The 24,813-nt window shown below is 53.7% G+C and overlaps 1 protein-coding gene across 1 annotated transcript in view; it reads left to right on the top strand.

Annotated features, from left to right (window-relative positions):
- The first annotated feature begins 272 nt into the window (after nt 1-272).
- Nucleotides 273-24,813, top strand: part of TRIM8 (tripartite motif containing 8) — a 28,826-nt gene continuing 4,285 nt past the window's right edge. The window contains exons 1-2 of the mRNA XM_009908204.2: nt 273-683; nt 961-1,618. Of these exons, the coding sequence (XP_009906506.2) occupies nt 1,049-1,618 (570 nt within the window). The 5' untranslated portion in view covers nt 273-683; nt 961-1,048. The remainder of the gene's footprint in view (nt 684-960; nt 1,619-24,813) is intronic.

Genomic DNA, 24,813 nt, shown 5'->3' with positions numbered 1-24,813 from the left:
TTTCTCCCCAAGCCCCGGTGGGCAGTCAGAGCAAGTTGATTTGGAGTCCGCAGGCTATAGAAGACCCCCTTGGCAAAGCCCGTCCTCTCTCTCATCCCTTTCCGGGAGCTTTGGACGAGGCTGGTGGGGCTGCGCTGGTCTGGGGTGTGCTGAATGACCGAGCTCTCCCATTCAAGACCTCGCAATCTCGAAGCAGGCGAGAGGTTTTTTTTTTCCCTTCTCTCTCTTTTTTTTTCCCCTGTCTTTTTTTTTTTTTTTTTTTCCCCTCTTCCTTTTTTTCTCTGCTGCTCCACCGGGTGAGAGGCAAATCTCGGGGGCCGCAGAGACAATTCGGTTTTTCGCCATCGTCATCATCGCTATTATTATTATTATTTTTTTTTTTAATCTTCCTCCTTTTCCCATTTTGGATCTTAACCCTTTGATCTGTTTCCTTTATAAGAATAATTCCCAACTCCCATCAGGGGGAGAGGGAGGAGAAATAGAGGGGAGGAAAAAAAAACCGGAGGGAGTCTGTGCGCTCAGCTGTTAGCGAGGTTGGTGGGGGACAAAAGTCCCTTTAAAATATTGAATGTCAGTTCCAAACCTAAGAAAAGAAAAATCCGATCCGGAGCGCTAAATTTAGGAGCTTTATATGGAACTTGGACTCCGCTGCTGGATTTTGTATGGATTTTTTTCAACCTTTGGTAAGTTTAGATTCACCTTCTGGGGGGGAAAAAAAGAAACAAATGGCTTCTGGGGGTGGGTAAGACTCCAATATCACATTGGGGTTTTTTAACCGTTTGTGTTGCCGTTTTTAATGAAGCGGAAGGGATGTCGCGTTTTCTCACTGGAGATTCCTAGAGTGCTGCTCTGTGGTTTATTTTATCCCCGATTTTAAAATCGACTGCGGTTTATTATTTATCGCATGTGCTGCAGGGCCAGGGGAATTCTAGCCATTCACCCCTGGGCTTCCCGTTGCAGGGAGGACAGACCCTGGCGTCCGCTTCTAAACTGCACTGACCGACTGAAGCGGGTGGGGGGTGTACGTCGCCAGAGGCTGCCGGCAGAGATGGCCGAGAATTGGAAGAACTGCTTTGAAGAGGAGCTCATCTGCCCCATTTGTCTGCACGTCTTTGTGGAGCCGGTCCAGCTGCCCTGCAAGCACAACTTCTGCCGGGGTTGCATCGGGGAAGCGTGGGCCAAGGAGTCAGGCTTGGTGCGGTGTCCAGAGTGCAACCAGGCCTACAACCAGAAGCCCAACCTGGAGAAGAACCTGAAGCTCACCAACATCGTGGAGAAGTTCAACTCCCTCAACCTGGAGAAGCCACCCTCCGTCTTGCACTGCGTCTTTTGCCGCCGGGGACCGCCGCTGCCGGCCCAGAAGATCTGTTTGAGGTGCGAGGCTCCGTGTTGCCAGTCGCACGTCCAAACCCACCTGCAGCAGCCCTCCACAGCCAGGGGCCATCTCCTGGTGGAGGCGGACGACGTGCGGGCCTGGAGCTGCCCCCAGCACAACGCCTACCGCCTGTACCACTGTGAGGCCGAGCAGGTGGCTGTCTGCCAGTTCTGCTGCTACTACAGCGGGGCCCACCAGGGACACTCGGTCTGCGACGTGGAGATCCGCCGCAATGAGATCAGGGTAAGTTGGACCTTTGTGGAGACGTGGGTTTGTCCGGCCCAGGGGCCAAGCCTCTCTCCCCGGCTGCCCTGACCCTTCCTGTGTTTGTTCTCCAAAGGCCTGGGTTTTTGCAAGGCCTTTGCAACATCCTCCTGGGTGCTGCTTCTCCTCCGCCCAGTCCACCCGTGGCAGACATGTTAGGTGGCATCCCCAGCCCAGCAGTGTCGGGAGTTTGGGGGTGCTCGAGGTGCTCCCTGGGGAGAGGCGTCCCTGCCAGGAGGCCTTCAGAGCAATTCAGCTATAGGAGCTGTGGCCACTTGGGTCTGGGCTGTGTGAGGAAGGGTCGAGGTTCTGGGCCAGGGGCTTTGGTGGTGGTCATCTCTCCAGTCCCTGCTGAAGTACGCACTTGGGTTTGGAAGGCAGAGGAGCTGCCCACATCCAGGGTCGAGTTGCCTCGAAACTGGGCTCCCTCGGGGGACAAAGCAGACGCGGACCCAGTCCATTGTAAGGCCTGTGAATGTCAAACTGCCAGCTCTTCCCACTGCCTCCCACCAGGGCTGGTGGCCACCATCCCCATCTCCTTGGCAGTGGGAGAGAGCAAGCTCTGTGTTAGAGACTCATGGCTTCTCACTCATGGGGATTCATGGTTGGATTTTGGCCAAATAATGGCATTTTTATTAGGGGGATGAAGGCTGCCCCCCCCTTCCCAAGCAGCATGAGCTGTAGCGCTGAATTCGAGGGAAAGCAAGTCTGTATTTTGCTCGTGGCCAGGCCATCTGGCAGGAGCTTTCACCCCTGGCTCCCCACCCTGAAGTTTGTGGCAGGAATTTAACAGCCTTGCGGGCAGCCCTGCCATGACCCCACCACCACCGCCGCCACCCCCCACCCCAGGCTGCCCCTCCGCTCCTCCTCTGACCCTTCCAGAGATGCTCGGTGCTTGTCCACCGAATAAATATTTAACAATGAATTGAATGGTGATTACTGTAAAATGGGGATGATTTCCTGTGTATTTTAATGTTGCCAAAATGAGTCACCATTTAGCAATAAAAAAAAAAAAGAGAAGTCATAAATAAAAATTGCAGCATAATTACTTTCCAATTGGATGGCCAAGCCTGGGAGGAGGGGGCAGTTCTGTGCAGAGAGGAGCTAGCCTGAGCTCACAGGAAGGTTATTTTCCTCTCCAGTTTTTCGGGGGGAAAACCAGAGACCTCCGTGGAGGTGCCAGCAGCTCTCGCCACATGCACTGGAAGGGAAAAGACCCAGCCAGGCTTTTGGAGAAGCGCTTTTCTGCTTCTATTTATAGGGAGTCATTTTGGTCTCCCTCTGCCAGAGTAGGGAGCCACCCTGGGAGGGCTGCACGGGGCTGGGATGGGGCTCGTGTGTGTATTCCCTGGAGCCTTAGCCGGGGACCAAAACTGTTTTTGCAGGTCCTTTTCCAGGATGCTTTGATCTCGCCCATTCCCGCTCTTGCTGTGTGGTGGGGTTTTTTGTTGTTGCTGCTGCTGTTGTTACGGTTGGATGTTCGCTGCTCCTTGCAGATGCACGCTGCTAATGACCTGGCACAAAGCTGCCACCGGCTAGGCTGAATTTTGGCCCAGGTTTGAAATGTTAGGATATGTGGCCAGACACCTAAGGTGTCAGACAGCTGTGTCGTGGAGCCGCGGAACTATTTTGTGACCTTGGCCGAATCACTCAGTACCTCCATCGCTGCGTTATCTTAATTTCCTTTCTCTGCATTGATAAGCTTGTCTCTTCCTGCTGGGCGCATGGCTCGGTTGGGTGCTCAGAGGCTGGGGCAATGGAGGACAGCTCGAAGCTGGGGGATGGCAGACCCAAAGGATTCCCTCCCTGTAGTTGAAGCAGTTCCTCCTTGAAGCAGCTGGAGTAGGGAAGAGCCCCCGAGAAAATTGCTCAAGCGGGTTACTGGCCCTCGCTGTGTGGCCTTAACCAGGTCTTTGGCTGAAAGCTGCCCCTCACCAGCTGGGAGGGGAGGCAGCCGTGTCAGCTCCTGAATTAGGGTGCGTGCACTCAGCCAGCCACGGCTTCCCAGCCTGAGATTCCTGGCTGCTTGCTCACCCTGCAGCGGTGAGCATCCCAGGGAAGGAGGGCTAGGGCTAGGGGGGTATATGAGTAACCCTGGGCTTGGGAGGTCTGGGGGAGGTTCCATTGTGAGAGGTTTGTTCCATGCGTGGTTTGTGTTCGGGAAGCTGTTAATTGAGAATGAGTCAAAGTTTGGAGGCTCAGAGCCCTGTCCTTAATGCAGGGCACTTGTGAGTGTGAGGGGATGTGGCGTTGACCCAGAGTGCCGAGGGTGGCTCCCATAGCCCAGAGGAAGGACGGGAACCTGCAAACACACTTCACATAAACTCATCTTTTTCACATTTTTACTATGGCTTTACTGCCGGCCAACCTCAGAGGGCATCGTACCCTCAGCTACAGTCTCATTTGAGGGGGAAAAGGGGCTCAAAACTCCTAGGGGACAGCACCAGCACTTTCTCAGCTGTAAGCTGGGAATTAGGGCAAGAGAGCTTGTGCTGGGCGAAAGAGGCTGGAGGCGAGTGTTTCCAGGAGGAAGGAGGGTGTCTGGGGAGGGCTTGCTTGTAGTGGAGGCACACGCTTGGTGGGTTTGGGAGAAGGGGACCACTCAGTGTTGGGTGCTGCACAAACCCTCAGAGCTCTGCATCAGAATTGGTTGAACTCCACAGTGCAACCATAATACAAACAGTAAATAAAATATGTGGTTAATCTTTCTTTCGTGGGCGTACAAAGCACTTACCTCCCCTTCCCCCTCCTGAGATGTTTTCTCCTTTGTTTCCTGTTTTTGTAGTGCTTAAAGAGGGGGGAAGCCAACGAGACACCCTGTCTCTTGCTTTTTGGCATTTTGTTTGTGTCAGGGTCTCAAAATGAAACATTTTGACTTTTTTCATCCCTCTTTGCCTTTGCTTGCCCCATCCACATGCCTCCCACCTGCATGGGGGAACCCACCATCTTCCTAGTGTGTGGCAGCCTGCTTCCAGGGTCAAAAGAGCCAAAACGTGCTCCAGTGTGAAGCTGGAGCTTTTTTCCCCAGTCATCCAAAAAGGGGGAAAATACATTGCTGGGATTGAAGCACAGGTCAGGAGGCAGCAGCCAAAGAGAGGAACTCGCTTGTGGGGTATTACAATGTTTGCCCTATCTTTGTATGGGACATGGTTGGTTGAGACCAGGTTCATCAGAGCCTGCTTGGGGATGCCCCAGCTGCCTGCCTGTCCTCTGGTGCCACCAGTGGGAAGGGACTTCGGTGGGTGCTGCTGCTTCTGTTTTGTTCCAGGGCATGGAGGTACATTCTCCTCTGACCTAGTTTGCAGGGCGTTTTGGGACAATTGGAAGATAATGCTTTCACATTCAGAAGATTTCCAGTGGTTTTGAACATTAAGAGGGAGAAAGCACATCTTGGTGTTTAAACCTGGGGGAAAACATTGGGGAGCCTTCTGTAGGCATGTAGAAGCAGTGCCCATTTGGCAGATTGAGGGGGATAGACAGGACCTATTTGTTCTTTCTTGGAAGCACCCTAAGGCCAGCTCAGGTGCTTTCTAAAGTATGGGAAAGAGGAGAGGTGAGCACTTGGTAGGAACACAGGAGACAAATCCCAACTCTGTACCAGAAACTCTGGTCCTTTGCCAGCATTAGCCCCTAGTCCCAGTGCAAAGGTGGCCCATGCACTTTTCCTGCCAGCCCCAGCTGATTGGTTCTGTGGTTCAAAAGCTTTAGATCCCTAGGGGGAAAGTGCCACCAGCTTTCCTTTGCAAGATTGCCCTGATACCGGAGATGCTTTCCTGTTTGAAGCAAGTCCCATGTCTCATCCTCATGCTGCCATCTGTGCCAGTGATGTTTTGCTGGGATTTACGGAGCCCCATTGGTGGGAAGTCTGGGGTTGGCTCCACTGCCAGGCTCTTGGTGTGAGCTGCAGAAGATTGTTTTACTCTGAAACAGGTTTGGTAACTTGTGATGGGCTGGATTTTTACAGGCTTACTTATTTCCCAGATGACTTGTTTATGAGGAGTGTGGCACGCAGCTCACTGGAGGCATTGTGAGTGCAAGTGCCCAAGTGCTCAAGCGTTAATTTAGCTCTCATGACTGTAGATGGTGTGGGCTGGGCCTTGGCAGGTGTTCACTTCGGTGCTCTTTGAACATACCTGATCCCCAGACAGGTCCTATGAAGCTGCAGATGTGCAGGTTCTTCCTGCACCCTCTATCTGAGCCTCAGCCATCACCCCAGAGCTGAACCGTCAGCCTAACCCAGGTCTCTCCCTCCTCTGTCTTTGTCCATGGCCTATTTCCTCCTCAGGGGCCTTGGGACTCCAATACTAGGCTCCTAAATGTGACTGATCATTGTGCCCTGGGATGCTGTCAGTTGGTCAAGTTGCCATGATGAGTAATGACTTCTTGGGCCTTGGGCAGTTGCAGAAATCCCAGCACCCACCTAGCCTCATTTTGTAGCTCCATGCCATTCACAGCCATTGATCTGTCAGGCTTTGCTGTGCTGTGTTGTCAGGGTCAGCAGGGGATTTTGGTTCAGCAGAACTAAAGCTTGTGCTGCCCTATTGAGATCTCGGGGGGGCTGAGCCACCCTGCTGCAAGCCCATCTGGGTTTGCTGGTCAAATGGCAGTGGGTATCGTGGTGGTCCCAGATCTTTGGATGAACTGGAACAGTCTCCTGCCTCCCTGGGGTTTGAATTAAGGGCTTTTCCCCACTGCTTTCCTGCTAATCTTCATCCTTTCCCTCACCTTCAGTCCTCCAAGTTGCCAGCAGTTGCTTGCCTTGGACCTGCAGCTGCAAGTCTTTCATGTAGAGTCAATCTGAAAAGTAACAGCAAAGATGTAGTATGCAGGGAGGCAGCCTGTTGGGTTTGGGTGGGAGGGAGAAGGGTTGCTCGGAGGGGGTCAGCTTTGTTAAAAGAGTAGGACAAGGGCTGCAGCAGAGAATGCCCTCTTCCCATGGGGGACAATGCTGTGTGGACAGGTGATGGATAAAGAGTGAGGTGCCAGGAGGAGAGGGGAAGATATGTTCAACTGAGGACCTTGAGCTATTTTGCAAGGAACAGTGACAAGCTGCAGCCCAGGCTTACCCCTGTGGTTTTCAGGGGTTAGCTGTACTTTGCAGATGGAGATGTCTAGGCACCCACCCATGCCAGACAGCACTGGCCAGAGAGCTTTCTGCCTTGAAGCACTCCCTTGGCAGTAGTGTAGAATGAACCCAGAGACAAGACTGTCCTGGTCTGGTCTCTGAACCAAGGGGTATAAGCCTAGCTGGGGTTGAAGGGCACAATAAACCTAGCCCAGACCCTCCTTTAGTCCTGTGAAATTTATGTAAGTGTCCTGTGGCTGCTGGCATGGAGGTGTGGAGCATGCCATTCTCTTTGAGCCCACAAGCATGGGGGAGAGGGAGAGATAGGAAAGATGTGGGCTGCAGCGTGACAACCTGGATTTCCTCAATGCCTCAGCCTCGTGCCTTGCATGTGGGAGCCCGGGTGAGCCCTTTGAGGAGCACTCAAGTCCCAGGCCTGTCCTTCCTTTCTTCCACCTTCCCTTTGCTCCAGCAAAGCCCTTGGAGCTCTCCCATCTGCTTGACTCAGCCTGGTCCTGCCAGAGGAGGGTCCACAGCCTTTCCACTGCTCTGGTCTTTGCTTCTGGAACTGAGGAGTTGCCTCTGTCCCAGTCTGAGCTGGAGGGGGGGTGGGGGGGAGGGGAGCAGAAGGAGGGACTGGCAAAGGGGGTGGGAGGAGAAGGCAGATTTCTATGTCTCACAAAGGGCACAAGCGATCAGATTCGTGCAACTGCCCAAGAATAAAGAGGCTCTTACAGTGCTGGCTGCCCTGACCTCTCTCCTCTCTGCTCCAGAGGACAGCGTGTGACCACACAGGGATTTCTTAGCTGTGTTTCAGAGGGAGGCAGCAGGTTTTCTGTCCCCAGATCTGTCTCCAGCTTGCCTTGCGGCGTATTTGCCTATTTTGCGCTTGTTACCTATCTGTTTACTGGAAATCTCGGTGCATGGTGGAAATGTCTTCTTTTCTTCTCTTCAATTTAGTCCAATTGTTTCAGGTTTTAGGTTTGGTTTTGTTGGTTTGTTTTTTTTTTTCCCCCAGTCTGACACTGAAATGGGGCTGAGAGCAGCAGTGCTTCCAGAGCAGGGACAAAAGTAACCAGGAAACACAGGGCAAGAGAGGAGGGATCGACACCGAAACAATGAAATAGCCAAGCAAGGAAAGACTGAATGCTCAATAGCACAAGCCTTTGCAGAAATGCCTGGCTAGTGCAGCATTTTATAATCAGCTTCTGTGCTGGGCTGGCCTGCAACAGTAGTGTGATGGGGGAGGAATGCTTTGAATTAGCTGGATGCCAGAATTAATTCTGTCAGAATTCAAATGTACATGTATGTACGGATTTATAAATAAACACTTGGAGCTGGGCTCTGCTTTGCCACACAGGCTCTGGGGAGGAATCTGGTCTGGCTTTCTTTTTTTAAACAAAAAAGGGCTATGGATCTAGGCTGGGTTCAGGTGACTTTGTCAACTTTCTGTGTTTCTCAGCAGCCCGGAGGCTCAAGAGATGCTGGCTTGGTTGCAGTAATAAGGGGGCTGGCTCAGAGGAGTCAAAGCTATCCCCCTGAGCTTTCTTACAGTGGTGGCTGATTTTCTGCAGTGAACCTCCATTTGCTGTTAGAGAAGATGAGGCAGATGCTGGGAGACCGGTGGGAAAGTGTGGAGTGGGCAGGACCAGGGATGTCCTGCCCTGCCCTTCCCTCCATGGTGGAGGGACTGATAGACGCAGCCACAAATCCTGTAGCTGGGAGAGCTACAGCCAGCATGCTTGGAAATGGAAGATGCCTGGTCCCAGCTATGGAGGGAGGGAGAGTCACTCACAGGAGCGAGGCTCTAGATGCACGCAAGAGTTTTTACATCTGTCCCCCAGATGAACTCAGGGAAGAGCTTCCCAGCTCTGAATAATTTCTGATAAGGACAGCTTTGGCCTGCTCTCATCAGGGGATTGTTGGTTGTCTCTCTTCTGTCTTGTGATTCACTTGTGATGGTAACATGAGCGAAGTTCCCAGCTCAGAGCAGTGCCCTGCCACTCTGCAGCGGTGCTGTCTGTGCAGCATCCACTGGAAGCCTTCAGTGTGCTGGGATGATGTGCCAGAGCTGTGAAACACCATTTGGAAATTGAAAGACCCGCACGCCATGAATCAGCTTAATTTCTCTGTTTCTTCCTTCCCCCCTACCTGTTCTTTCTCAATTCTTTGATGTGTGAATGCTCTGGAGAGGCCCTCTCTGGAGTGGGCTGGGAAAAGCTGCGCTGTGGATGGCTCCAGATGAGGCAGTTGGCAGGGAGGGACGTTCCGGATGGCTGTGTCTCTCTGAAATATGAGTAAACGTTGTCAAACCAGCCGACCATACAGTCCGGGGCTCGGGGAGGGCTGCTCTGTCCTTTCTTCCCTCCACCCCTCTCTCACTGTGTGGGATTCCCCATTTGCTTGGCATCACCTCGTTTTCTCTTTTCCTGGGTGACTTGGAAGCTCCATCCTAGACCTGGAGCTATAGAGAAAGGAAAGGAAAGGAAAATCCCCCATATCCTAATGGAGGCAGTGTTTTGCCTTGCTGTACAACAGCTTAATCCAAACCTTCATCTGAGCCAGTTATTGTGTGGCTTTAAAACCCCGTCCCCTTGAAACTAGTTTCCCACCCCCTTCCTTCCCAGTCGATGCTGGTCGGTGGAGCCAAGCTCCAGGCTTTGGTGCTCGGCCACACGCAGACACAGATTGATTGTGCTGGGGGGTGGGTTGATATTTTTGTGGCAGTGTTTTTTATTGCTGGTTGTGGTGGTTGTTGGAAAATCGAGGCGGGGGGGGGTGGGGTGGGGGTTGGCCTGTGCTGTAATGGGCTTGTGCGTGTGTCAAGGGGAGAGGGTAATGCAGTCGTATCCTTCTGCTCATTATCCTCTTGCTAGCGGTGGGGGCTGTATCCCTCTCCCCTTCCGAAGCTGCGTGGAGCTGCCAGCTGTGTGGTGGGAGCTGTTCTTCCCTGCAGGTGAACTCCTCTGTGCTGAGACAAAGGGCTGGGGGTGCCGGTGCCTCCCTTTGTTCTCCTCCTGTCCTGGTGCACCCGCCTCTGACTGCAAAAAGCCCCTTGAAGCGTGCCTCTCAAATGGGTGGAGTGGAATAAATGCGCTGCAAGGTCTCTGTCCCCCCTTGCAGACCCTTTGGGGACAGGGGAGGTCCACGCTCCCCCCCCTTCCCTTGGGTTATTGTGCCTTAGTGACGAGGGTGGCCGAATCTGGGAGGGAATTACTGCAGCTCTCCTGCCACAGCTGCACTGTTGTGGTTGGGTGGCTGAGCCCTGTTTGGGTCAGAGGTGGTTTGTTTGTAGGGGATGGAGATGGGGTCTGCCCCCTACAAGGGTATGGGAGCACATTTTTTTCCTGCTTCTGCCTTCTGGCATTGTGCATGATAGGGCATCCAGTCAGGGGACTGTAAGTAACACCTTGGGTGTTACTTACACCCGAAGACCACCCCCTTGCCTTCCTGGGCCCAGCAAGTAAAACCACGGCCTGTCTTCTAGGCAAGGATTTTGTAGCATTTTACTTAACAGCAGGGTAGAAAAAGGTCAGTTTAATCTTTGCTACAATCTAAAATCTGGGTAGCGAGGTCAGGTTGTTACCCTAAAGTACAGATAAGCAGAGGTGAGGGGACCTGCTAGGGAGTGGGGAAGTCTAGTGGTGTGGGGAAGCGATCCTGGAGGCTCAGGCTTTGCTGGTGGTGGTGCCTTGCTGAGCACAGGCTTTGCTATCTGCCCCCACCCAGATGCTTCCTCCCCCTGTCCTCCCCAAGGCTGGCTCCTGCTGTCATCCATGAGCGCACATAGTACTAATCTCCATTTATCAAAGTGCTTTTGCAGCAATCTCATGAAAAAATGTTAAGGCAGGGAGCAAAAGCTAACCCTTCCTCCACAAGTTAAAACTGCTGGAGCTCTCCTCAGGAAATGTTCTTCCTTCCCGAAACACAAGGCCAGGCGTTGCAGGAGAGAGAGAGAAAGGTGGCATCTGAAAAGACAACCTTCATGCACATGCTGCACCCAGTAACTGTAGACAGAGATATTTGAGGAAAGCCTTGTGCTTCCCAAAACTTGGAGGCTGGGAACATCTCTCAGTTTTGGTGGAAGATGGAGGAAACCAGAGTGGGAACCTGTGTGGCAGCAATCCCAGGTGTGTCCTGTCCATGGCATGGTGATCACAGGTGTCCTGAATCCTGGGCCTGCTGACTGCTGTGCATCCATGGAGCCCATCTCATGTTCTATCTGAAAAAGGGAGCAGGTGTTAACATTTTGAAGGTCAAGCAAAAAATCCCCAGCTGGCCCCAAGGCGTGGCTGTGCTAGCCAGCAGGTAAGGAGAAGCCACTGCGGAGCTGAGTTAGCAGTCAGGCTTCTTTGTGGGTGCAAACTCACCAGGTGGTAAGGAGCTGCTGCTGCTCTTGGTCCTTCTGCTCTAAAAAATGGCAGTGTGAACATGACTAGAAATGGTTCCTCTCTTTGTAGCCTGCATGCTGGCACTGCCCACTGATCCCTGGGCAGCTCTCAGCACATCCTATAACCTTCATGCCTCCACTCTTTAAAAGAGGCTAATGAAACTGAAGGGGGGAAGCAGCAGTCACTGGAGGCACACTGGACTGCCAGGTGTGATAAGGCACTGCTGGTCTGCCAGCTCCTGAGGAGCTGGACTTTTGAGTCAGGAGATGAAATGCCAGGTGGGCAGAGGGCATCTGGTGAAAGCCCCCTCATTTAGGGATGGAATCTGTGCATTTAATATGGCTTGCACAAACAGAGCTGAGCAGAGTGGTTTCCCTGGCTCCCTGGGAGGATGTAGCAGGCTGGGGTCTGAGCTGTAGAGCTCCAATCGCTGAGTCAAATCTGGAAGATAAATGATACTTCAGGGGCCTGAGATCAATAATGTCAAAGGCTGACCCCTAATCGGGCAAGATTAAAAACCAATGACAGGCCTGCTTCTAGGAGCAGAAGTCAGCATGCTGAAGGAGAGCATGCGGGTTTGCTCCTTTACTGTTACCCCTTGGTGCTGCCCACATCCACAGCCTGCCTTCTCGGGCTCCCCCCTGCAACATCAGCCATTTCCCTTGCCCCAGTCAACACTGACTAGATCCTGTAGGTCCCCTGTGGCCAAGGCCTGTTCACCAGTCCATCTGCAGCTGGCCCAGAGTGCTCCTGCCCTTGGGAGAGTGGCTGAGGTGAAGACAAAAGCAATGCAGGCCTGGTGCTGGCTGCCAGCTGCTTTCATAGGATGAGCTGGAGCTGTGCGAGGCAGAGGAGGGGAGGAGAGGCTCAAGCAGGAGGTCATGTCGATGCTGTGGGTACAGTGAATGGTTGCATGGCTTTGGGGAGCACACTGAGGAGGGGAATTTGGGAAACAAGGGCTGCAGATGACTCTTGGCTTTGTCCTTTGGTTTCACCTGTATTTATCAATTAATGGGTGCCATGAGCATTCAGCCACTCCTGGCAGGAGGTGGTCAGGTAGGGTGCATGGTTGGGTGCATTTCTGGGGATGCTGGCATTGGTGCTTGTCACAGAGGTGGCCTTTCTCCTGAGGAAGTGCTGGGCAGGGGACTGTACCCTTGTGCTTGGTTGGAGTGTGCTTCTCCTTGGCAGTGGCTGCAGTCCAGCTGAGGTGGATAAGGTGCATTTAATTTATTTGCAGGAGCAAATTAAGATAAGTTTGAGTCTCCTTTTTTGTTGTCTGCATACTTAAAGGGGTGCATGCTCCCTCTCAACTCTGCAGGGCAAGGCTAAGCTGGGGCTCCTAGGAAGGGCACTGGGAAGTAGGGCATTGTCTGTTTCTCGAGCACAAGGGCAGTTAAAGGAGAAGGGGCTGTGCCGCCTCCTGCCGCTTCCCCTCCTGCGTGCGCATGGGGAGCTGGAGGTGCCGGTTGCCTTTGCCCCGGGCTCCTCTTCCCCTTCCTCCCCACTCCCCCACCCCTTCTTCACCAGGAAGCCTGGCCTTTGTGTGACATGATCCCTCCTGACATCAGACGGGCTCCTTGATTTCCTCTGCAGTGGGGAGGGCGAGCAGGCAAGGAGAGGGGTGCGGTGATCCCCGGCGGGTGACATACGGTCCCGGCCTCGCCGAAGCAGCGGGTGGCAGCTCTGGGAGGGGGGGAGGTTGCATGCCTGGCCAGGATGCTGCAGGGAGCCTGCCCTCGACACCGGCATCATGGTAGTTAAGCAGAGCTTTGCTTTTTCTGCTCTGCCTAAAAGCACTGTGTTGGTGTGTTGCTTCTTGCTGTCTGTGACTCTTAATTGCTTTGGTGACCCTTCTGGAGATGCAGTGTTGGACTTTATATAACTGAAGCTTGGGCAGTGCTGGCTTTGGGGTCTCATGGGGTCAGTGGCCCAGAGCCATGAAGCAGAAGCAGAGGGACTCCCTGCAAAGTAGGATCAGGGCTGGCATCTCCTGCAGCCTAGAGCTGCGTCCTGGCCCTGGGAGCATCTCGCTGTCCCATGCATATATGCCACTTCAGAAAGGGCAGGACACAGCTCAGCTGTGAGGGGGTGTGCAGGGTGCAGGCTCTTGGCTGCTCCTTGGAAAGGGGCTAATGCAACACATGGGAATTGGCCAAGTGCCTGCCAACAAGAAGCTGTGGCTGGCACCTTGCCAGGATCTTGAGAGCCTCGCATCTCTTTAAGTCAAGACGTGTTTACTGGCAGATGGCATTTTGCAGCTGGCTGGCTGGAAACTACAGGTCCCAGCATGCTCCCTTGCGTGTCACCCGGCAGCTGAGCTCTTCCAGTAGCGTGGTGCCGAGAGGATCTTCGTCTCGGTGCTCGCTGCTGCAGGGGTTTTGCTGCCACAGAGAAGGGCGCTGGTTCAGCATTGCTGTGCAGAGCCAAGCTGCAAGACACAGGACTGATCTCTGCCTCCTGCTTCCGTACCCTCCCACCACCCACTTGCTTGATGCAAGCCCAGGTTGGCCTTTTTATGTCACCAGGCTGGGGAGGGGATCTCAGCCTATTCTTACTCGTTTGCAATGTAAATATTTTGGTCCCGAGTACGTTGCTGGGAGCTGGGTGTCACGTTGAGGAGTGTGATTCATTCATGCTGTTGCTGCTTGGAGCACAATGAGGCAGCCTTGGGACCAGTCCCAAAGATTTCCTGTGATCACGGCTGGTGGGGAATTTGGGACGTCACGTTTGACTAAGTCAGAGCCCTCTTTATGTGATTCCCGCAAGCCAGCAGCACTGTGCTGTGCCCAGCACAGGCAGGACTTGCCACCCCCAAAATGCAGTGGGTGCAGGTGGCTTACGTTTCCAGAGAGAGGAGGAATGGAAAGCAAGGCTGAGCTGTGGTTCTTCCCTTCCCCAGCTGCTGCTGTGCAGAAAAAGTTGCAGGCTGTGGGGCTTTGTGCCTGGTCCCAGACGGCCCAACGAATAAAGCTACAAAGCAATGCAAAGTGAAAACCTGCTGCATGTCAAGTCTTGGAGGAGGCCCTGGAAGAGCTTCCCTGCCGGGGCCAGTGCCACAAGAGCATCCCTGTGTGTTTTAGAGGAACATGGGACAACCTGAAGCAAGACTCTGAGTGGGTGTACAGCAGCACTAGAATCACAGAATTTCAGGGGCTGGGAGGGACCTTGAAAGATCATCCCGTCCAACCCCTCTGCCAGAGCAGGATCACCTACCCCAGATTACACAGGAACGCATCCAGGTGTGTTTTGAGTATCTCCAGAGAGGGAGACTCCACAACCTCCCTGGGCAGCCTGTTCCAGTGCTCTGTCACCCTCACAGTGAAAAAATTTTCCCTCATATTTATGTGAAACATCCTATGCCTCAACTTCCACCCATTGCCCCTTGTCTCTCCAGCCCTTATTTCCACCTCAAATGCTCTGCTGCTGGAAGGGACCTTTGCACCCCCAGTTTGGTCCCCAGCACGGGAAAGGAGGCACCTCTGCACCCCAGGGCTGGGTCCCTCCGTGCCCCTTCAGGAGGCTCTGTCCTCCCCGCGCTGCGGAGGGCCAGGTGCGGGCTGCGCGGTGCCCGGATGCGTTCCGGCATCCTTCGTCAGACGGTGTTTGTTCGTGCTGCCTTTTCCTTCTCGCTGGCTTGTTTGGACACGCACTGGTACATTCACGGCGCTCAGGCGGTAACGTGAGTCTCTTTCCCATTAGGAAAGGGGCCAGGATTTGGGGGGGCCAGGAGGGCAGCTTAAGCAGTAGTTTCTGAGATATTTCCTTCTGCTGCCACACCCTGCGTGAAAGAGCACTCTCGGTGGCTTCAGCTGCGATCGCGAGGCTCCAAACGTCTCTCTTTTAATATAGATTGGTATCATTTTGCATTTTAAAGTAAAAACACGCTGCAAGCTGCAGACAGCTGTCGGTTGGCAGCTTTGTTTGAACATCTGGTATTGCTGGGCTGCTGTTCAGCGTGATCTAACTATGGGATTCATAAAGATTATAATCCGGGCTTTCAGACTCTCAACAGCCGCCTCACCGAGGGGAAAAAAAACGAGGGAGAGAGAAAACCCAGCAGGAAGGCAGCTGAGGGGTCCTCTGTATTCAGCAGGTCATGGTCATGGTTGGTCTCCTCTTGGGTGTGAAGTGGCTGAGGGGCTTGCCTTGGCTGCCCACCGGTACTGATGGGCTGCTTCCAGCCTGCGAAGCGCCGGGCGGTGGGGAGCTGTAGCAGTGCGAAGTTCTCTCTGGGTTTTTTTCCTCTTCCCTCCTTTAGTTTTTTCCAGCTTGTGTGCTGAATCCGGTTGAGTCCCCTGCTACTCTGGGTGGTGTCTGGCGCTGGCAAGCTGAAGCAGCAGATTCTGCTGTGGCTTTGGGTAGATGTTTGTAGCAGTTGTCTGAAGCAGCAGGACTTGGTTTCTTTTTCTTTCAAGCAAGCGACGGAGAAGTCATGGCTCAGAGTAAACATCTCCGCACATCAAAACCTTGTTTCCAAGCAAAACTGAGTCACCTTTTCTTGAAGCAACCAAAAGGTTGAGATAGCTACTTCGGTAAGCCCCATCCATCCCCTCTGTGAGTCAGGCACTTTTCCTTGGCACCTTTGAGAATTAAGCAGCCTCTAAGCCCCTAACAGGTTTTATAAATCTTGTTAGTTGGTCTGCATTTTTGCAAAGCTCTTTGAATCCAGCCTCTCGGTGCATAAGTCACCTTGACTTTCCGCGAGGCTTTGACTCGCAGCTCGCTTTCAGGCTCCATTTGCCAGTTGGAGGTGCACTAAAAAAGCTGCCCCCTTATCTTTATTAGGAAAAAAAAAAAACAAACCAAAAACAAAACCCAACAGAGCTGCCTGGAGAAATCTTAGCTGCGCTCTAGTTGGTGCAAGGCAGTAATGGAGGTGCATAAAAACCTGTTCTGCCCTTGTTTGTGTTGATTTAACTTACCTCTACAAATTAAAACAGCCTTGAGCAGTTGGAAGTTTAACTAGATCAGTTGGGAGGGGGGAAAAAAAGAACAACAAAATCAGGGGCTTGAAATCTTCCTAGTGCTGCCTGAGCCTGGAAGAGGGGCTTTGTGCTACCTGCACGGCTGCACCCCGTGTCTCTGGGTCCACACAAGAAGCTGATGGTGCACGTGGCTGCAGGTTGTTGCTTTTGCATTTGTCGGTGGTCTCATGGCTGGGGTGCATGGATGCACACAGCTATTGTGCCTGCTCTACTCCCCAGTAGTATCTCGATTCCCCCCAAAAATCCTGAGTCCAGATCCTTAGGCTGGGCCCTCTCTGGAGCAGAAATTACAACCAAAGGGGCTGTTGTTCAGAGCTCAGGCCTTCCTGTGGCAGGGCTGAGCCATGGTGGGTGTGGAGCAGAGGTCTTCGGGCAGGGGAGAGGCAGCTCAGCCTGCAATGGGAGGAAGGGTGGAAGAGGCTGGCTGTGTTTCACCCCTGCAGGGAGAAAGCTCTGAGATCACACAGGCCAGCTGGATCTTGAATCCAAGATGTTTATATGGAAGAGGGAGTGAGGGTTTCTCAATTCTGCAGGGGCTGCAGATGGGGGTAGGTTTGCTGCCAAGCAATGGGAGTGGGTCTTTGCAGGATGGCTGCTTCTGAAGGCAAGGTATCCTGCCAGCTGCAGTTTGGGAATGACTGTCTGGGAGCCTGAGATTGCAGCACACTGGGAAGATCCTGGGACTCAGCAGAGCTAGATGAGGCTGGGACATCAGTGGATCGAGGCAGGATCGGGGGTGCTGCCAAAGCCTGTTTATTTTTTTTGTGGGGGTTGTGGAAGGAGCAACTCACAGATGATGTATCAGAGGGAGGGGGGTGTGAGGAGCAGGATTTTGTGATTCAGCTGAGTTCCAGTACTGAATGACCTCCCATTTCTGCCCAGACTGCCACCACTGGAGTTGGCAGAGCACTTGTGAGAGCCAGTTTGGGGAGATGATGCAGCCAAAAAGAGACTGGGTTTTTTGCCCTTTTTTTGCCCTTTTTGTTTTTTTAACCAGCTTTATTTTTCATCTGAATCTGTGGTCAGGAAGAGACAGATGTATGAAAAGAGAGACAGAAGAGGGAGAAAAGAAGGTTAGGGCCTCTGTAACATGTAAATTGATTGAAACACTCAAGAAACCACAAGAACAGAGCATGCTGAATGCAGAAAGGACATGAGCTCTTGGGCTCCAAAAAACTGAAATCTGGTGAATCCCAGTCAGTGTAGCTGCAGGGCCCATATTTTCTGCCACAGTGGGGAGGAAGTGCAAGGCATTGTTGATCATCAGGGACAGATGTGCTCCAGGTGTTGGTGTCGGTCTGAGGTCCCAAGTGGCTGCAAATGATCGCTCAAGGCACTTGGGTCTGGGTGTCTGCAACTTTCTGGATGTCGCAAACCTCTGCTTTTTCCTGGAGTGTCCTGGCAATGCCCTGGTTGGTGCTGGTGCTCTGGAGCTGGTTGCTCAAAGGGCACTTGGTACTGGGTCATTGTGGGCGAGGTGGGCTTGTGCTGGGGCCTGCAGCCACAGCCTGTGCTGGAGATGGCTCAGCAGCAGGGTGAATTTTGGCACTGATTTAATAGCAGCCCTGAACCGGGTCATTTTCCCCCTAAAACTGAAAGAGGGAGGGAGAAGAGCGCCTCCTCCACATCCCTGATGGTGAAGGTGTGGACCTTGTCCTTCACAAACACAAAGCCCAGCCCAGTAACTCCTCCTGACTCTCCTCATTCCCAGGCAAAAGCAACCTAGACTGTCCTCCCTCCTGAAAACTGGCCAAGGAGGGCTGCTGGCTGACATCTGAGTCCAGGCCTGGGTGGGGATCTCCTCTCCTTCCCTTCCCAGCAGAAAGAAAAAAGATTGCTTGAGCTCCCTGCTGCCCCGAGAGCCTGGTCATGCCTGCAGCCACAGCCCTGGCAGCTCTCAGAGCTGGTCTCTCCATCTTTACCCTGCGCCACCCAAAAGCATCTGCTGTCCCTGTGCAGCCAGGACGTGGTGCAGGAACATGTTTCCCACAGCTGGATACTGTCCCTCCTGGCAGATCTGGGCATCACCAAGGCTCATCTTTGTCCTGTGGAGCCAGGGGCATCAGTGGGGACTTGCTTGGCTGCACGCTCAAGCCAGCTCCTCCATTCCCATATTCATCTTCCCAGTGTGTTTCCAGCTCCTTTCTCCTTCTCCTCCTCCTCCCCACACTGCCAGTCATGAGCCCCTGGTCTGGCAGAGGCGGTTTGCCCTGCGTTCACTTCCTCACATGAGAGCAGCTGGTCCAGCACTGGCCTGTGATGAGCACAGCCTCCCTCCTACATGCTGCAGAAGTGGCTTCAGTGTTCAAGGTGCCTCTATTTTGGTAAGCATATGGCCCATACTGGGCACCCCCTATCAGGAAGGCTTCTGCCTCCAGGACTTGCTGGGTTGCTGGCACAGAGAGGATACTTCTGCAGCCACTGCCCTTGTCTCCCTGCTTCTTAACCTGCCTTATCCCCATTTTCTCCTCAAAGCAGGTATTTGTTCTTCCTCAGAGGACACTGACAGTGGTGACATCTGAGCCATGCCTTGAAGTGGGTGTCCAAAAGCCACGGCTAGAGCCCCAGCCTTTTTCCACAACCACACGTAACCCTTGAGGCAGCGGGGAGACACAGGCCCAGGAAGGCAAATTAGCATCCTCAAGGTCTCTCTGAAGGTCACTTGCCAATGGAGAACAGGTCCCCATTTCCTGGCCTCCAGAAACACTGCTGTGGGCCCCACAGGACACAATGCCTCAGATTTTCCCTTTGCTGATGAGTTCTTCATTTCTGCCGGATGTAAACAAGGGGGAGAGCTGTCCCAGACTGTGGGCACCAGCACGGCCCTGTGGCAGTCCAGGGTCTGCTGGTACAAAGCCCATGTGGAGGAGAATGGTCTGCCATGCCCACTGTCCTAGAGTGCTGCAGGGACCAAGGAGCCACACAGCTGTGAGTCGTGGCTTGGGGAGAGCATCCAGCTGCTGTGCTCCAGCCATGCTGTAGGGATGCCTGATGCCAGAGGTGGGGCATGGAGCTTTGCCTCTGGAGGAGCTGATGGAGATGGGACAGGGGGTTTTAGCCTAATAGTTTCACCTCTGTAACGTGCTGGGGAAAGCTTGGAGACCAGGCAGCATCTCTTGGGGAGATGAGGACAGGCAGGAGGTGCCACCATCCACCCTGTCATGAGAACAGGCCAGAGAGCCGCTCTTGTGGGAGGCACCCCTCATCCTGCTCCTGCAAGCTGGTGCTGAGTGTTTGGTCTCTGTCCTTTTCTACAAAGTGCCAGCTCTCCTGGTGCTCAGAGGGTCTCTTGATGCAGGGGGGTCTCTTCAATGCCCATGAGCTGTGTGGCTTCTGCTCTCATCCTGTCCTAGCAAGGGCAGCTATTAATATGCTGGAGGCTGTCCCACTCCCCTCTTCCTTCCCCTGCCAGGGATAAACTCGCTCAGTCTCTGCACAGTGAGCTCCGTGAGAAAAGCCAAACCCTGGAGCAGCCTGTGTGTGCTGCCTGGGGGAGGTGAGGCCTCCTGCTCTGGCCACAGACCTCCCCTCCTGCCTGGTGTTACTGTAAAATGCATGCAAGATGAAAGCCCCAGCAGAAAACGTTTCCTTCCTGTCCCTGTAAGTAGATCAGCCTCCTGAAAGTACTGTGTGGAGTTTGAAAAAGCTGCTTCTGCGTGGGACTGGTCAGCAGGAGAACACTGGGGAGTGAGAGGGATGCTCCCAGGGGTTTGGGCTGTAGGGCCTGGTCCCCTTAGGCTGCGGCAGTGTGGGATCTCATGGTTTTGAGGGGCACCGGTGCGTTGTGTGTCCGAGCTGTGATGTCAAGGTGTTGGTGTGTCGGCAGGTGGGGGTATGCCTTTAGGAGGGATCAGAATAGCTTGCATGGTTTTTTTTCTCAGAAAACCAGCCAGCTGATAGCAGAGCAGGACTGGGGAGTGGGAAGCCTGTGAGTGGGAGGCATGAGGAAGCAAAAGGTTGCGCTTGCCTCCTTGGTCCAGGGCTTTTGGTGCATTAAAATTCAGTCACTGTGACTTCAGGCCCGTCTCCAGCGATGTGCCGGGACACGACTCTCAATGGGGGCCCTTGATCCCGGTTCCTGGGCTGAGCTGCAGGTGTCTGGAGCCATTCCCACAACAGGCATCTGCCCTTTGCAACTTCCTCACTCTGGTTCCACCTTCCTCCTCCTCCTCACCCTTCCTCCCCCTCATGCTCCAGGCTGCTCCCTCCGTTCTGGCTTTCCGGTGGCTGCAAACAATGTCCTTATTCAGTGGGTGGCTGGGATCTGGCGGTGAGGGGAAGGCCCAGGCGCAGAGGAGAAGGAAGGAGGGAGGTAGAGAAGCAAACGTGCCTGTCCTGGGCCAGCTGTCCAGCTGCGGTTAAAGGCGCTCTGGGGGGCAGTCTGGCTCTTCACCCCTCTTCCCAGTTTCCTATGGGAATGAGGGCTGTCCCCTCCTGTGATTTGTCCACCTGCCCTTCAAACCCACAGCTGGGCTGGTCTCAGCCCGTTGTATTGGAAGTTAGCGTTCGGCAGGTTTGTGTGCAAGGACAGGGTTGTGCTTGACGAGGGGGTGGTCCTGAAGGATGCACAGCACTTACTAGGCATCCAAGAAGCTGCATGAGCTTTGCTTCCTCCAGGAACCCAGTAAGGTTTTGCATTGCTCCAGCTCTCATTTAAAACCAGAACTGCTCAGTGGGTGATGGTGTGCATCTCCACCTTTGGCGGAGCTGTTGGGCACCTTCCTGCCCTTTCTGGGAGTTGGGCAGCGGCTGGTGAGCTTTCATGCCCTCAGAGAAGGGATGCCACAGTCTCTCCCCTAACCACCCTGGGAGGCACACGTTGTCCCTGGCCAGCCTCGGAGCAGGTGAAACTGTGGGGCGTGTTGGGCTTACCTTGGTCAGCACCACACTGCCTTGGTGCTGACCCTAGGGCAGAGGACCACGGGGGACACAAGGGGAGCACTGTGCTCCAGGCAGGGCAGAGGCATAATCTGCCCTTATCATGGGCTCAGCAGTGACCACAGACTTAGCCCTGCCCTTTGGGAGAGGACACTGGTGCAACCAGCTTAAGACAAGCCTAGGAGACATCTTGACTGCAGATTTCTCCCTACCTGGGAGGTCTCGGGTGGGTGTAAGCTTCAGGGCCCCCTTGCAGTGTTGGGGGTGCCCAGCTGGCTGAGCTGGCCCAGTGTGTGTAACACAGCCCTTACTTATGGTGCTGCAGCCGTGTGGTGGCTCTTGGGTGAGGAACACTATCACCTGAACACTTAAACTCTTTCTTATCTCTTTCTGTCTTGCAGCTGCAGACATTTAATATTGCAGAAGTTCTGCTCTGCTGGGCTAGCCCTGTTCCTCAGTAGATGTCCCCTCATCCCCTGCCTGGATAGCTTGGAGGGGCTGACAGGAGCCACACTAGACCAGCCACTAGGAGTTGGGGTCACTGCAGAGGTTGCAGGTTCAAGAGGGTGGACAAGGAGGTGCAGCAAGGTGTACCTGAAGCACGGGTGCTTTGCCTGGCTGTGGTTTCCTCCCAGCAAGTGCTAGGCAGATAGTGATGGTCAGCTAGCCTTTCCCTGGCAAGATCCTATGGGGACTAGCTGTGCACATCATCCTGGAATGAGACCTGGCAGTGCTTGCTTTGCTTCCTGCAGATATGGCCTTCCAAGTAGCATTTCCCTCCCAGCATGTGATCTTGGTACACCAAACTCACCCAACTTGCCACGACTGCTCCTCAGGATTCACCCTGCTCCGTTGGCAGCGGGGATAATCTATGTTTGTTTCTACTTCCACCTTTGGCAGTCCTGTTCATGTGTGGGCTTGTGTCCATGGTGTGTTTGCTAACTTCCTCTTAGGGCTCAGCCTTTCCCCCCTGCCCTTTATTTTTTTCCCATGAAGAGAGGGGAGATTCCTTGCAACTCCAGCAGAATAAACCGATTTCCAGCAACCATCTTGCTGCTGCTTGCAGAGTCAGGGTGGACCAGCCACTACCCTGGCCACTGATGAACTTATTAACTAATGAGATGAGTTCCCCCTCAGCTGCTGTTGTAATACAGCTGTCCATGGCAGCAGCTTTGCAAACTAGCGACGTGTCTCATAAGAGACAAACGGGGATCACAGAACTGTTCGGAGCCCGGGAACGACGCCTGTACGGAGGGAGCTGTGGTTCTCCCAGCATCAAGGTCATGCATGAAATATGAGAAATTACCCTGAGAAATTCTGATCCTGGAGGAGGAGAAGTTCATGACTTCAGAAATACCAGATTTGGGAGGGGATGGAAGGGGAAGGGATATATTTTCCTTTTCAAAATACCTAAGGAATTCAGCTCGTGCTGCGGAGACAATGAGATTTTGTCCCTTGGTGCCAGAAGGGGCAGTTCATACCCCTGTGCCTTTTTAAGGTTTTGCTTGCCCTGGCTGAAAAGCCCTCCCATCCCACTGCCATCTCAGGCATGGATGGTTCTTAAATCACCCTAAAATCAAGAGCGTGGCTCAAATGTGAGGGTTAAAGAAAACGCTGCGTGTCCTCCAGGCTCTCTGATCTCTGTGGCTTTAGGTTAGATTTTGGTCACTTTTTCCAGCTGTGGAGGGCTATTAACTTAATATGTATAGAAAATGATGCCTGTACATAGTTATGCACATATTTGTGATTGCACACAATTGTCTAATTTCAGGAGCAGAGCACCCTGAGGTTTGTTACAAAACACAAAGGTTGGCAGCTCTGCCACAGCAGCTGCAGGGCAGTGGGAAGGGGATGATGGTACATGCATTCCTGGGGCTGTTTGGTCCATTCTTTAAGGGTCCCTCATACTAGTGAGGGTACTGGCAGGGTGGCCTATGCCTCCCTGGCATCTGGCGGTGACCATCCCTGCAAAATCATCCTGACAGCGTCGGGGGAAGAGCAGGGGCTGCCCCACAGTGGCTCCGTGCTGGATGCCTGATGTGTACGCTGGTGTGGGACAAGGATTTGGCCTCTGTGGGCCTTGGATCTTGTCCCTCGTTTTTCCCCAGCCCTGCCTCAGCTGGTGCCTGAGGGAAGCAGGCAGGGGACCCAGCTGCTCCCAGGGGTCACTGCAGACTCAACCATTCTCCTGAGGGGCTGTAGTAGGGTGAGTCTGGCTGTTCCCAGTGGAAATAGCAGGTCTGTGCTGGCAGGGAGGGAGGCAAAGGGAAGGGCTTGATCTGGAGGCTCACTATATTTCAGCTCTCCAGCTTGGAGACTAACTCAGCCCACACTGCAAGACCTGCCCTGGTTGCTGGGATCTGCAGGCCATCAGGGTTGCAGGAAGGCATCAGTGGAGTGTGATATCAGTAAGGAATTCCAGCAGAGCTGGGTGCCCTGCAGTCCCTGGTAGGCCTCTGCAGAGAGATGCTGCAAACTGTTTTCAGCCAGCAGTGCTTGGGAGCAGGTCATGTTGCTGTACACCTGCCCATACCACTGCTGGATCAGGTTGCTGCCCACCACCTCTCTACCCAGCTCCATGGGGCTGCTGCCTTCCTGCCCTAGAGCTCTGCCTGGTGCTGGACCCAAAATCTCCAGCTAAGTCTCCAGAAGAGCCACCAGTAGCTGCCATCCTGGCCTGGCTGCTGGCACAGGACCTGTTCCTTCCTGCACCCTTGGCTGTCTCCAAGCAAGTGGTGTTGCATGCATTCTTCAGAGCTCAGTTCCCACTGTGCTTAACCTGGGAGCAGATTGCACCCTGCTGGTGCCACAGCAGTGCAAATAACAACCGTTTTAAATGGAGAAATGATAGGACTAGGGGCAATGGAACACAACCAGAAATGGGTAGATTCAGATTGGATGTTAGGAAGAAATTCTTCACCATGGGGGTGGTGAGACACTGGAACAGGTTGCCCAGGGAGGTGGTAGAAGCCCCATCCCTGAAGGATTTTTAAGGCCAGGCTGGATGTGGCTCTAAGCAGCCTGATCTAGTGTGAGGTGTCCCTGCTCGTGGCAGGGCCGTTGGAACTAGGTGATCCTTGAGGTCCCTTCCAACCCTAGTGATTCTGTGGTTTTTAATGTGTGCATCAAATCACTCTCAGTGTGGATGCTCAGCTGGTCTTCAAACCAGCAGCAGCGATGCCCTTGGGTGCGTGCAGGCCCTTGTGTTTCTCTACGCATGTCAGCAAACATCTCCCCGTGCCTGGGGGTCTGCGTTGCTACTGTTGCCCCTCAGACCCTGTTTCAGTGGATGTGCTGTGTGTCCATCTGCACACATCTGGGCACCAGGCACACGTGTGGAGCACAGCTGCCCGTGGGCAGCCGGGTTTTGTTAGCTCCTCGTTGTTGTTAGTGGTAGGAGCCCAGCCACAACGAGGCTGGAGGTGCCCGAGACCGTCAGAAAAACAACAGGAGGGAGGAGGCTTCGCATTCCTGCTCCTGAATTGAGTCGGAGGTGACAGCCTTTCCCTGCAATGCAATTAATCCCGGCAGCGCCTCTGCCGCCCTCCCCCTCCCGCCTCGTCCAGGAATTAATTACTTGATTATAAATCCCCAAGCGGCGGTTTATAATAGCAATAATCCCCTCGAAATTCAGCCTCGCTGCCGCTTCCTTCCCACCTCGCCCCCGTCGGCGATTGTCTCCAGCGCCACAGCTCTGCTGGCTGAGGCCCTTCTCTTTGCCCCACTGCTGTGGTGGCTTTTCCCCAGGATAACTGCAGAGTGGGGAGATGTGGGCTTGCCTTGGGGGCTGTCTCGGGAAGCCCTGCTCCTGCGTGCGGGAGCGAGGCTGCCGTGCTGATAGCCGGGGATAAG

The sequence above is a fragment of the Dryobates pubescens genome, chromosome 8 (genome assembly GCF_014839835.1).
Source record: "Dryobates pubescens isolate bDryPub1 chromosome 8, bDryPub1.pri, whole genome shotgun sequence".
Classification (NCBI taxonomy): domain Eukaryota; kingdom Metazoa; phylum Chordata; class Aves; order Piciformes; family Picidae; genus Dryobates; species Dryobates pubescens.
This window is presented reverse-complemented; position numbering and strand designations above follow the sequence as displayed.